The sequence below is a fragment of the Perca fluviatilis genome, chromosome 2 (genome assembly GCF_010015445.1).
Source record: "Perca fluviatilis chromosome 2, GENO_Pfluv_1.0, whole genome shotgun sequence".
NCBI lineage: Eukaryota > Metazoa > Chordata > Actinopteri > Perciformes > Percidae > Perca > Perca fluviatilis.
Genome location: NC_053113.1, coordinates 21,057,007 through 21,071,098, shown reverse-complemented (window position 1 = coordinate 21,071,098; position 14,092 = coordinate 21,057,007). Strand labels below are relative to the sequence as shown.

Genomic DNA, 14,092 nt, shown 5'->3' with positions numbered 1-14,092 from the left:
TCATTCTTATTTGGTGTTTGTATACAAAAAAGACTTTCTGAGCTTTCTCTGTATAAATACCATATATGTTCACTAACTAGTCTAAAACAAGACACCTGCTTAGGCTTTCAGCTAAAATTGCAATCAGCAGTGTTTGATAGGCACCAGACTGAAATCTATTCTGTTTTGAATGTGTGGTTAACAGTTTTGACAGCAGTGTGTTAGCATTTGAACAAAGTGCTGTAGATCTACAGTGTTGTGCACCTTGTGGTTAAAGTCATGGGATAAGTGTGTAGAGTTTTGAAAACTGTGTTCAAGCAATGAAAAATGAACTAGAGTTTGGTCCACATGAACTGCTGCTGTGCAGACTGTAGTTAGAGTTTTGCACATGTGACTCCAGTTGTGCCCACGTGGCTTAGCAATCGAAAAAAATTTAAGACCCTAATGGAACAGGTTCAGGGAAAACAAAAGAAAACAAACCCACAGGTTAGTTATTTGGATGACAAAGAGAAGACAAGTTTAAAGATGATTACCCCAAAAGTCAGTTTTGAACATTTACCACTGTTTACAAACTAACGTCCTCGTTTAATTTTCAGGGTTTTCCCAAGGAAATTGGTCAGTGGAGCGTTCAACAATTCCAACTTTGTATCTCATGTCAGTGCCTGATTGTGACTGGTTGGGCTGTTTGTCTATATACTTTTTCTCATTTGTAAAAACGGATAAAGGAAAAGGATGGAGAAAAAAGGATTTTTCTCCACAGTATTTAATTCAGGCGCTCACTTTGACCTACTATACTTACTACACGCGTTCTAACCGCTCGTGTTTTTTGCCCTGTCATACAATGTTATCATAACTGATTGGAAGGATGGTCAAAACTAAGACAATAAGATGCAAGTTGTAATAAACTGAAATTTAACTTTCAACACAAGTTCCAATAAAGCCAACTGTTGTGTGTGTACAGCTAACCCCAAAAAGCTGTGCATGTTGGGTCAGCACCACACTCGTATAAACCACTACAGTGTTACTATGTGGTTAGTAAGGACACCAAAATGAAATGTCCCTGCAGGAGTGGAAGGCGAGCTCTTGGTGTGAAACACTTTGACTCTCAGTAAATGTGTGTTAACTGCCTGAGTCGCTCCCTGTAGGAAAGGTTGTGCGTCAGGTCTCCATAGTTTCATTATAAGTCTTTATACTAGTTTTGTACAGCGCCACAGAGCCATACTCTTTCACTAGTGTTTTTCTTCTGCTTTCTCTCTCTCTCTGTCTCTCTCTCTCAAGTGCCATTCTTTCAGAATACAGGTCCAACTTCACTTTCTGTCTTCATCCTCCTGACCTATATCTCGATGTTTCCTCTAACCTCCTTGAACCTTTGTATTCGTGTTTTGCTTCCCTTTAGATCACTCTGTTCACAATTTCACTCTCTTTTACTGTCTCTCTTTTTTACTCTTGAGATCCTCTGTGCGTCTCTTTCACACACTTTCTCTTTCTCTGCCTCTTTTTCTCCGTCCTACTATACACTTTCAACACACAAATGACTTTCCAGGGATGAGGATGAGACTGAAAAGTGGTTCTCGCTTGTTCTGTCCTTGCAGACAACGAATGAGCATGTCAAATGTGATGCATGTGAACAGCCAGGAAGAATGGTGCGTTAAGGCGCACAGTGAGAGAGAGAGAGAGAGAGAGAGAGAGAGAGAGAGAGAGAGAGAGAGAGAGAGTGGGGAGAGGCAAGCACCAGATATCCCATCTGTGCATTGTTACAGCAGACTTCACCTTAACATTGTCGCTGTTGTATCCAATAGAACAGGAGGGGGCACAGGTGGGACTTTGACAAACTGGGAAACACACAGTTTGCCAGTTTATGCATGCACATACACACACATTCAAATTTCACAGACATATGTTTGCAATACATGCCTATACAAACATATACTACAAAAAAAGATCTTATTTGCACATTTGTGTGCACGAGTGTGCTCATGCTCATGCACACATAGAGACACCTGAGGTCATAGTAATATTTCACAGAATTACTCACAGTTTGCCTATGACATTTTTTATTTTAATTTTCTCTTTTATAAAACGTGACCCTTTAGCCACTAAAAGTTGCTGAGAGCTCTAAACTTTAACGGTTGAATAAAAAAGAGAAGATGAGCAGTGGTGGTTCTACACGGAGGCCTAGGGAGGCCCGTGAGACCTTTTTCTCGTGGCAAACACGTAGGCGTTCTAACAACAATATACTGTAAGGGGCATGGATATCAGGGGGCACCATATGCTGCTGTGCCCCTTCAACCCTTAATCCATGTGTATACTGCCTTAACTAGTTGCCCTCCTGACAGCCTGAAGACTGGTGGTGGGGGCAGGGAAACACTGTACAGTACGCTGCACACTGCTTTGTATTTGTAATGTGCTCAATTTGCAAATCCATTCGGCCCTAGATAGTTTTGCCAGAATTTTAAAGGCCAAATTCACCATCACACACACACACACACACACACACACGCTAAGCCTTGGATGCACCCACACATAACACCACACACACACACACACACACACACACACACACACACACACACACACACACACACACACACACACGCACACACACAAAGAACCTTCACCCACCCTCCCACACACAATAATATCACGGGGATGTTGCACAGACTTAACTGATAATTCCAGATAGTAGTATTGTCACAGACCCCACTGACAGTGTGTTTGTGTCTTATTTGTCCACTATTCTACAAAAAGCCTTTTAAATAGATCCCAGCTATTGGAGGAGCTCTAAATAAGCCAAACGCAATAATGGAATGTTCGTCCATGCATGTTTGTCCCACATCACAACGACTGAGAGGAGGGCTTAGGGTAGATACACAGAGGCACCCAGCACTTCCAGGACCCTGACAGAGTGCTACTGAGCATGGATACCAAATGATGATTGGCCAGACTCGTACAGCAATTGTACCATGTAGCTGTATTGTACCACTGTAATGCATCTCTTACATTGCTAATGGCAAAATCAACACGGACTGTCTATTTTAGTGAATGATTTGGTTTAATAAATCAATATTAAATTAATAAATCACATACAGTTTTACTTTCTTAACTGAAATAATATTAACTTACAGTGTTTGTATCATGGGACATGGGCATTTAAATGATTCACCTAATCATTAACATAAACTACTCAGACAAATAAGCTGTATGGGTTTAACCTCATCACTGCGGCTATAAGAGAAAGTGAAGTGAGGTGATCAGGATCTGCCGTTGGGTTCTTTCAGCAAACCTTTGATCACATGCAGCTTCCGTTTCCTATTTTTGATATATATATTTTTTTCTGTGCTGTAATTGTATTATCACCAAATTAAACCCTCATGCTTTTATATGACCGAGGAGGATGTGGCTTGCATACTTGCCTCCTCTGATGAGCCGCGGCTGCTGATCCATACCCAGCTTGTCCACTAAGAGGTGATTTGTGAATATGGAACAGTGTAAACTATTGAGCCAAGGCCCAAATCATCTGCTAAATTGGGCTTTACTACAGATTATGTCTGTCATTTGGTCTGTGACCCTGGTTTATAGATTATAGATAGCTTTGGCTTTATTTGATCAGTTCAGTGACACAAGAGCAATAACTTGCGTGCAAACGCATGTATACACATACACAAAGGTTGGACGTAGACATAGTCACAATTAATTATAATTTGCACCATGTGAACTGCTGTATAGCCATTTACATTTACTCTACTTTTTTACCTTTTACTTTAGATTTGTGCCAAGAAGGAGATGACTGCTGTGTCACTTTACAACTCTTTTAAAGATAGATAGATAGATAGATAGATAGATAGATAGATAGATAGATAGATAGATAGATAGATAGATAGATAGATAGATAGAAAGTGAGTGTAATGATGCATCAACAGAAAGGCAGCTCTGGACTTGGTTCAGGAAAGCTGATTTCTGTATACTATTTTTTGGGGGCGTTTTTGGCCTTTATTTGATAGGACAGCTGAAGACAGGAAAGGGGGGAGAGAGAGAGAGAGTGGGGATGACATGGAGAAAAGGATGGCAGGTCGGACTCTATCCCGGGCCACTGCAGTATATGGGGCGCACGCTCAACCAGGTGAGCTACCAGTGCACCCCTCTTTGTACTACTCTTGAAATTAAAGTAAAAGAGGAGAGTGTGTCTTTCCCAAGATAAACAGTGGATTAGATTTGAAGATTTGCACAGGTTTATCTTCACCAGGGGACGACGGTCCTAAAGATATGTAGCTTGGGTAGGAAATGCTCTGCTGCCTGCTAATTTTTCTCCTCATTGTCGGTGACAGTCTGCCAGCCAGCACCCTGTGATCGGAAGGCGTGACAGGGTACATAAGGGATGGTGAGATCAGATAAATATGATTGTGTGGGGTTGTTTGCTATTTATATGCTCGCAGAAGCTGCAGTATTTGAAATCAGATGTAGCTCAAACTGGGTAACCAGTAAAGGGAATGTGTGCAGTGTGACCAAATCTTCTGATTTTATATTTATTTATCTCATAAAAAACAGCTCATACTGCAGGAACGGTGTGATGGAAAATTTTAGCGGTTTTGAAACTGTGACTTTTTCACGGCCCATGCCTACCAGGGGTCTAGGAATGCAGATAAGAAGATTATGGATACAATTTCACCAACACCTAACATTTAAAAAGAAAATTGCAATGCAAGACAATTATGAATCTTAACAAAATTTAAAACAATTGACCGCCTTTGCAAGAACGATCATAGCATTATGTAATGATTTGAGTGGTGGTTTAAATGGTTAAAATAGTCTAATCTTGAAGAAATAATCAGTTAATTAAGTAGTAACTCTTCTGTCCAGGAATTCAGAAAAAAAGAGATGACATGCAATAGCTCATTTAGTGTTGATACATGAGGAAAAAATTGAAGATTCCATAAGTAAAATGTGAAAAGTGTGAATGTGTGTGTGCTGTGCCAGAACATTCACACAGAAGGGTGATGGTATGTTTTCTCCTGTGGGTATTTGTTTATTGTCAACTGCTACCATATACACACACATGTGCACACACATACACATGCACATATGCGAAGATGTACACGTCCACGCAATGTCAAACAATCCACTTAGCCACCATCTAGTCAATTGGGGTAATTACCCAGAGACTATTAAGTCGTTTTCTCCCTGTGCACTATTACAATTATAATTATGGCAAAGCAACAACGATGTGCAATTACAGTTCACTGGCATTGCTCTATAGTGATGTGATGTCGGTGAAAATGGCAGAAGAGCGCTGAGATGATAGAACTGCACTATATAATATTGATATAGATCGTAACCACAGTGCAAGCTAAGTCAGAGAGAGCAGGACAGAATATTCTCATGGGGAGCTGTGAGTCACAGTCTAACTCTTCATAAACATTTCTCATAAGCAACGGCAGAATATCAAGTGATCCATCTTTTACGGTTGACATTTTGCCGTAATTAAAGCTGTGAGATGAAACGCAGGGCTTTAATGATGACATGAGATGATCAGTGACTCCATTGTACTCGGCTGGAGGGGGGGCTTTATTAACATGGGACATTGTCCCGTTCCCAAATGATTTTTTCGTATATTGGGGGTTGATTTCCTCATTGGAATTTGGGTTTCCGGTGGCCAGAGTTGAATGTCTAGCTCGTCCTCGATTGTGCATTGTAATTATTAAGTAGAATAGGGCTACGTAATGCTGTGAGAGTGGGTGTGAGACGGAGAGAGATGTAGCTTCTCTTTATTACTGTACCACTGGGTGATGAGAGAGACGTGGAGATGTGTGTTTTATATTAGAGCACAATGGAAAAAATTACTCTTTGTTAAAATGAGGATAGTGGAGAATAGGAGGGCCCATTGAGATCGTCATGAGTGTGCCTGCACAGCCACACGAGACGCTATTCACCATTGTTATAATAAAACACTGCTTAGATAAAAGCTCATGAATACAGGTTGCACAGAAGTCTGTAACGGATTACACCACTGCCATGCGCTGCAGGGAGAAAAAAATGACTCCAATTTTAATTAATCCTTGTTTGAATTAGGATGAAAAATGAATACAGCAAATTGGAGATGAGGCATATATGATACAGTGTTTCATAGCTGGTTATCAAAGCATCACAGCCCTGAGAGGTGGTGGGGTGGCAGAATATATATAAACTCTTAAGGCACGTGAGTATATAGTATATAGACTAACAGGAGACCAGTTGATTGTAAATGGGGAGGTGAGATACTGAGAGAGCAAATCAGCCACACAGGCAAATTTCACACCTGGGTAACAGTTGGTCTGAGACCTGAGAGTGAGGGAAAACATGCAGGACTCAGGATTAATGAAGAGGGACGGACAGTGCAGAGTAAGTGGACTGGGCTTCAGGCTGCAACCCTGTCTCCTAGAAATTATGTTTATATACTACCAGTTATGGTTTGAGGAAAAAGGAGGGAAAGAAGCACTACATGGAACTCATAGGCAGGAGGACTAGGTGGACGGTGAGTGTCCACACTGCAGGACTTTGACACTAGAGACCGGGGTTCACACCCAGACCCCTGTTTCTGGTTAGATTTCGGCAACAAAAGCACGTTGGTTAAGCTTAGGGAATGCTTGTGGTTTCGGTAAACACGTTATGTCCGTGCTTCAAGACACAACATATTTACTTAAGTATATGATCTGTTTTGCTCTTGCAATACAAGCGCTTGGTTTGGGAAGATCATGGTCTTAGTTCAATATTGAATAAGTCAATGTCTTGAAGCACAGACATAACGTGTTTACCGAAACATACTGCAAAACAAAATGTTCGTAAAAAACGAAAGAACTGGGACCAAACTGAAATGAGATGAGAACAGGAGGAAAACCAGAAAAGGTTGGGAAAAAGCTAAAGAAATTAGAGGACAAAAACAAGAAAGTTAAGTTCAGTATAGAAAGGAGGCTGATATGACAACCTCATACACCCTAGGATATCTGTTTAATTTGCCACTAAATTACTTTAGTAGCTTTTATCCACTTATTTATGTTCCCTCTCCTCAACTCCTCAACACATCTGGAGCTCACCGTAGCCTAAATCCCCGAAAACCATTCAGCACTTGTTTGCTCTGTGCCATCCCTCGATCTTCTGCTTACAGTTCAGAGGGCAGAGGGCTCTTGGAAACTCAAATGCTTGATTTCTCCTCTTTTCATTTCCTTTATTTATTCCCAGCTTGGGGAGTTGTGAATGAATATGGGAAAAAAAATACTTTGTTTTTACAGTTAATTTGCACTGCCTTTTCTCTCCCTAGCCTGGTGGAGACTCAGGTGGGCATGAGTATTAATAGCTTCTCCTCGTTCGTGACGTCAGCCGAAATCACACGTGCGCCTCTTAACGCTCAGAGGTGTTTTATGTTAGTTAGACACATCACTCTCAGCAGTTATTTAGTCAGAGAAGAGACAGAGAAGAAAATCAAATTTCTCTGCCTGCCTTTCTGCCTCTTAGCCACAATTATTCATTTTCATGCATCTTTTACCTGCTGCTAGCCTGCTTTCTGCTTCCCAATCTTTCACTCTATCACTTTTGCTTCATCATTCTTCTCTTTAATGTGACTGTCAAACAGTATTTAATTCCCTTTCTTTTCTCTATTTCTCTGCATGTGTCCATTTGATTAATCTCTCTCTGTGCCTCTCTCTCTCTCTCTCTCTCTCTCTCTCTCTCTCTCTCTCTCTCTCTTCATTGGAAAAGACCTGAAAGCTTTGTGGGGTCCTACGTAAATGCTAAATAGCCAGTCTGTCTCTGCCAGGCACCCGTCTCCTTGGTGATGAGACCAGCGATCAGGCCGTTCTGCACACTGAGCGGCTTGTGATTGAACATGTTTGTGTGAATATGCGTGTGTTTGTGTCAGCGTACAGTAGATTGGTGGATGTGTTTTCCCCCTATCTGTGTAAAGACATGTACATGCAAAGGAGAGAAAGCAGGGCAGTACGAGGGACATGTATTCACTGGCTCATTATCATGTGAATGCATTATGTTTCCTGTCAACATGCCTCTGCCAAACAAGAGGGGCCCTGTTCTCTCTGCCAGGACTCGAGCGCCACAGCGGCCAGGCCCCAACGTGGTGCAGTTCTGCACTGGCACAATTTACCAGGAGTTTAGCTCCACAGACACTGCTGTTGGCCTCATCTCGATTCAGTCCATCTGTACTGGCATCTCAGCAGTCGGCGAGGAATCAGTTTATGGGAATGAGATGGGAAAACTCCATTCAGAAACATTCAGTGGCTGGACTGGATTTAGAATACCTCATTTTACTTATAAAAAAATGCCACAAATATGGGTAAGGCTTCCCCTGAGTGTCCCCCTCACAGAGGACCTGTTTGTTGGGTTCAAGAGTTCCTTAAAGTGCTCTTTCCCCCAGGATCACCAAGGTGGTTGACAGCTCTGCTTCTCTCTTCACCCAAGGCAGCAGATCTGATGATATGACCATACAGTTGATCACAGACTATTTATACCTTAATTTAGATATCTTAAAGAAAGGGTAAATAAAGATATATTTGACTGACATTTCGACTTAATTGTCCCCAAAAAAGGGGGAAATCCATCTTGTATCAGGGGTTGGCCATGCTACTCATTAAAGACACAGATGATCTGATTCTGCTTTCCTTAATCATATCCCAAGATGATTTTTACAACCAACGGGAGGAAAACCTTCCATGAAATCAGAAAACCACCCATCAGATGGCCTTTGCCATTATCATGATCTGCCGACTTATACTCTACAACAGTCTCACTACATCTAGCTGCTGTTGGGGTATTGATGCGGTTTAAAGATTAAATAATTATTTGATACACAAGCGTAGAGTTAGAGGTCTAACTCTAGCTGAGGGGCCCAACAGCACGACTCCCTGTGTTAAAGCAAACCTGAGGTATTGTAAAGCTGTATGTGCAGTGTTTCAGTGTGTGTTAGGGCAGGTATATGTGTATGTGTGTGTGTGTGTGTGTGTGTGTGTGTGTGGGGTCTTTTATGCATTTAATGGTCCAAAGTGCTTATGCATGCAACACTGAGATGCTTTAACTTGAATCTGTGAGAGATTGCATGCAGCTCACACACACACTTATTATGTATAAATAGGTAAATGAACAACACCCATAAAGCATGTGTCATTCAGCATATTCTAGACAGATGCAGTTACCCAGAAAATGGCTTTACTGTGGGCGAAAGCCTCATGTATTATTAAGACTACCACGGACTGTCTGTGGTCTGAACTCAGGTGGAGGTGAACTGAGTTTCTGAAGTGGGCTTGTAAAGGCTTGGAGCAGGTCATGTTGGAGATTAGAGATCAACCAGTGTAAAAGCACCGCCTACTGACCAATCAATACTCGGTTGATAAAGGCGTCACCATTCTTTGAAGATCCGGTGGAGCTTGGTGCCCTGTTAACATTCCCTAATGGGTATTTTTATGAAAGATATATATTTTCAGCGGAGGGAATTACCTATAGGCTATTTGTCGGCTTCTTGAGCCGTGTGTTGCCAATGCGCACATTGGTTTGAATTATGTTTTTATATTTTTTATTTGCTCACAATCGCTTACCACTGCTGGGGTTGCAACTGAAATAATAGGCTAAAGCACATAACATGTCCTTTTTATGCCTCGGTTTTTGTACAGATTAAACAGATGACATATAACTTGTAAATTAGTGAGCTTTATAAGCACAGTTTGTTACCTTTCTTACTTTCGGCAAGTAAGCATATAAGCATATTTCCCAAAATGTTAAACTATTCCTTTAATTTGAGCACACACTGGACACATTGTTTTGGTCAGCCTCGTATATTCTCCAATACACAGAAGGAAAAAAACATTTTCCAGACCAATGTGGGGTTCATTTCTAAAAGAGTCAATTTCGCAGTACACACAAGTGTTTTCTGTCCTGTAAATTTAGCTTGGTTTATTTCAGTCCATGAGTCAAATCAAGGGAAATTACACCTACTTTGCATACACCTTATTTTGGTTTGTAATGGAGGCATGATTGAGAGATAATATAAAAAATAATCTGGCTACCTCCCCTTACAAATTTAGTGTAAAATGACCTTTTAATAAAAGCATATGTGAATCTACTAAGTTGGCTCCAGCAGTCTTAACATATCTGTGCCAGACTGAGCAGCTCTAACTGCTCTTATTTCCTTCACACTTTTTCCAATTAAAACATGACTTGTGATTAAATGACAGCAGTCTGCTTGGTAATATGTATGTGTGAGTGTATGCAAGTAAAGAGAGAAACAGAAACATGTGTGAGTGCAAGTTGAGCCATATTGGCAAGAGTGTCATTGTCTTTATTATCTTGGCCTGTTGGTGTGCATGTGTGCTTTATCTCTGAGTGTGTCATCTTGGCTTATTGGACGCCTGCGCCAATATTTCTTAGATCACACACTGGGTTAATTGACCTCTGGAGACGTTTCTCTCCTCAGTGATAAAGAATGTCTGGATGATATGATTAATCTGCATTTGCCTTTAGATGTGAGATTTGTAAGGGCTTTTGAGTTCTGAGGTGGCTCATTACTTTTTAAATGAGATATTTGAACATACCATCTCTCATATTTAAAACGCTTCTTTGATGCCTGTGTCAAAAATAATGCCATAATATTACTAGATTTTGTATGTGCATGTGGAGGCTTTTCCTTTTTTGAATATGTATCATTTAAAGATTTATAATTATTCTCCTACCACCATACATTGAAAATGCCCAAATCACACCGCATTTAGACAAATTACAGTACTGTAAATAAATCTAGTTGACAAAAACAACAACAACAACAACAACTAGGACAGGCCACATACTCCTCAGGTAATAATTTGTACCACAAAATGAATATCCAGTGCTTCGGAACAGAAGTCTTCATTTGTTTTAGTCACGTGCAGATACATTTACATTATACATTATGCGCAATATTAAAAGGTCTGATCATCAATGATTAATAGTCTTTGTGCTGTAATGTAGGTTAGGGCCCAGGAGGCTAGCGAGCTGGAATGTGAATCAAACAAATCATTCTCCATAAAAGAAAACATGTTTTAACACCCTCTCCAATGCAGTCTGCATTGTAATGACTTGCATTCCCAATAACAAGAGAGCTGACGATGTAAAATGATCAATGTGATGAAGTCATGAGACCTTTTTGTTTGACTTGTTTTTTTGGAGCACTCTCAAGGACAGTGTGTGCATTCTGACGCTTGATACACACACATGAGTGGGCCCACACGCTCACTCAGAGGCATTCACACCTACACAATCAAAGAGAAAACAAACCAATAAAGTCTTTCTGAAACAAACAACTTGATTAAGACTCAAGAGGGAAGAGAATCAGGTGTGAACACCGTGGGTCATGAAATCATGTGTAAATGTATGCCAAAGATGTGTTTTGAAAGATGCAGTTTGCGTGTTTTTTTAAGGAATGCTCCACCTCCTGAGGGAGTTTGTTTGGGCATGTTATCTCCATCATTGCTGCTCGCTTACCTGGTGATCATCTTCTGGCTGAACACACAAGCAGGAGAGCCGAGCGTAGGTTTGCCTCTGGGAGACACATTTTTGTTTTCCTTGAAGCCACATTTCTTTAGTGTCCACTGAGCAGTAATCTTACTTTACTTGTTGTCCTCGCTAAGAGTAAGGAACACTAAAAAAAACCAAAATGAAAAAGACACTTCTGACTCTATATAAAGGATTCTTCTAATAGGATATCATTATTTAGATTATCAAGAGTAAATCTTCTCCTTTACACCAATTTAGGACATACAGTTTGATTCACCATAATCATTTAAAGATATTTCACTTCTTACAGCACTTATGTATTTAACAGTAAAATCTTCAAACTCTTGTTTTTACTGCTCATATAGTGTCCTCAGGAATGCAGGCAAAACTAACAGCGGAACAGAGTGATTTGGTCTATTGGCGTCAGTGTGCTTGTCACAGTCTGTGGCTGCGGCCAAATTGTGTTTTTTGCTTAGGATGGTTCCTATGTGAAATGAGCTGGAAGTATCTAAGTGTCAGCTATGATAAGAGCAGGTCCAATTCTCTAAATGCTAAGGAAAGTTTTTTTCTTATCTCCTTAGCATGGGGTACACTGCACCATCCTTTATGAAAGAAAAGGAGATAATGCCGTCCCACAATTCCAATTAACGTGACACACCATTGGCTGTTCATGAAACAAAAGATTTGCCTATTTTGCTAAAATCTAACAATTGTTTTCATACAACCATACTAATTGGGATTCATGTCGATAAATATGAGTGGACAGGACCGTGAGCGTGTAAGAACCATTTAGTTTCACTTTTGTGACTGGTAGCCTATATTCTTTTTTAATTTTAATTCCAGCCTAGGTAATATAATATTTTTCAAAGAATTATCCATGTTTATATAGGCTACATAACACAACACAATAAATATCTAAGACGTGCTTGTCCATCTTTGTAGTACATTGTAGTTTCGTCACGGCAGACCCATTTCAATAACTTCGGTGTAAGTGCAGTCCGATTCTCTTGACACCGCAGTTGTCTTTTCCTAGGTTCTTATGAATTCTCCTTCACATCTTTCATTGACGTTTACCATCGAGGTCAAGGAAAAGTGTTTGGGGACAGACGTTTATTTTTTTTTTTATTCTCTTTGTCCCTCCTGTCCAACCACGTTCCTTATTACCATTCATTGCCATTTTCCATCCATCCACCAGATGCCCTCGGACTTTCCCTCCTTTTCCCCCAGCACTTCACTGCCCCGCCCTTTTCCCCACTTCCCTCATTAGTTCTGCAGTTGTCTGGCCCTGCCCACACCCTCACCTGCATCTTATTCCCTCATCAGCTACTCACTATATATACCAGTCCATAGGTGTTTTCTGTAAATCTGTTGTCTTAGACAGGAGACCTGTTAACTGCCTGTTTTACACCTCTGCATGCTATTTTTGGACTTGGGATTTGTTTACCTGTTTGGACTGCCTTCCAGGTTTCGACCCTTGCCCGCTTCATTACTCCGTAAGCTTACGTACCTCCAGTTTTTCAATAAATCTCTGAACTCTATCACTCCCCCTCTATTGTCTACACTTGGGTCACAGAAAGGACCTAAGTGTGACAGTGCTCTTAGAAGAAGAATAAAGCGCTGGGTTAATACACATTATGCTATGGAGGGAGATAAGCTAGGAGATAAAAATAAGGAGGAAAATTAGAAATGGATATGTTTTAAGGATAATGATGTGATTTAAGATCAGACACAACATAGAAGACCTTTGTGGACATATAAGTCTTCTCAGCCTCTAACTACAGTAAATGTTATCTCCTTTGTTGCTGAGACTAAGCTGCAGTTTTTCAACCTTGATCACAGTGTGTGCGAACATGACTGCTTTTGTTTAAGCATGTGCTAGGCATTCCCGTTATTTTATTCTATTTTATTTTACATTATTACAGCAGATTCCTGGGGAAGTGATTTGTTTAGATGGGTGCAACATTTTGTGACAGACACATTTAAACCTGTATTGACTTTATTTTTTATTTTTTGGCCACTGAGGGGCAGCAGCAGGGGTTAAAATGACATTTTTGAGGAGTGGGAGCCCTTGCCCAATGAGGGATGATTTCTTCAGTAGAAAGTATTTCAAATGAAAACTCTTGACGTTCTGTGAATTGTCCAGAGTAACAATGGCATTTTCTTCTGGAGAGAGATCCTGCATATTCTTAATGTCACTTTTTTAATGCTGTAGCACAAACTAAATTCCATTCACCTCCATTGGTCCAATTTAATAGACAAATACCTCAAATTGAATCTAACTATCTAAATGGCCAGATACCACTAGGAAGAAGCAATGACATTTTAATGTATATATAATTGAATGTATGTTTTGGTAATTGGGTAAGCCAAACCCTTTTAAATTAATTCACCTTAAAGTCCCAAATGACAATAATACAACAACCCAAATATATAGGCCTATACCCAAATAAACTGCCAGTGGCAATTTAAAATTGTTGCTTGAATTTATGAAAGTTGGCAACGCTGTAGTACTGAAGGAGCTAAGCTTCATCAAGGTGCAGTTTGGTGTTCTCTGACCCAAATTAACCCCTGCTCAGCAGCAGCAAGCTGTGAATAAGGGCATATTTTCGCC

General features: G+C 40.4%; 1 protein-coding gene across 3 annotated transcripts in view; it reads left to right on the top strand.

Annotated features, from left to right (window-relative positions):
- igsf11 (immunoglobulin superfamily member 11) overlaps positions 1-14,092 on the top strand; it is a 116,936-nt gene that overhangs the window by 9,677 nt on the left and 93,167 nt on the right. Inside the window, exon 1 of one of the 3 annotated variants that reach the window (XM_039826326.1) lies at positions 12,862-12,974. The exons of the other annotated variants lie outside the window; for them this stretch is intronic. Within the exon in view, the coding sequence (XP_039682260.1) occupies positions 12,896-12,974 (79 nt within the window). The 5' untranslated portion in view covers positions 12,862-12,895. Of the gene's footprint in view, positions 1-12,861; positions 12,975-14,092 lie in introns of those variants that run through there. 3 annotated transcript variants of the gene reach the window in all.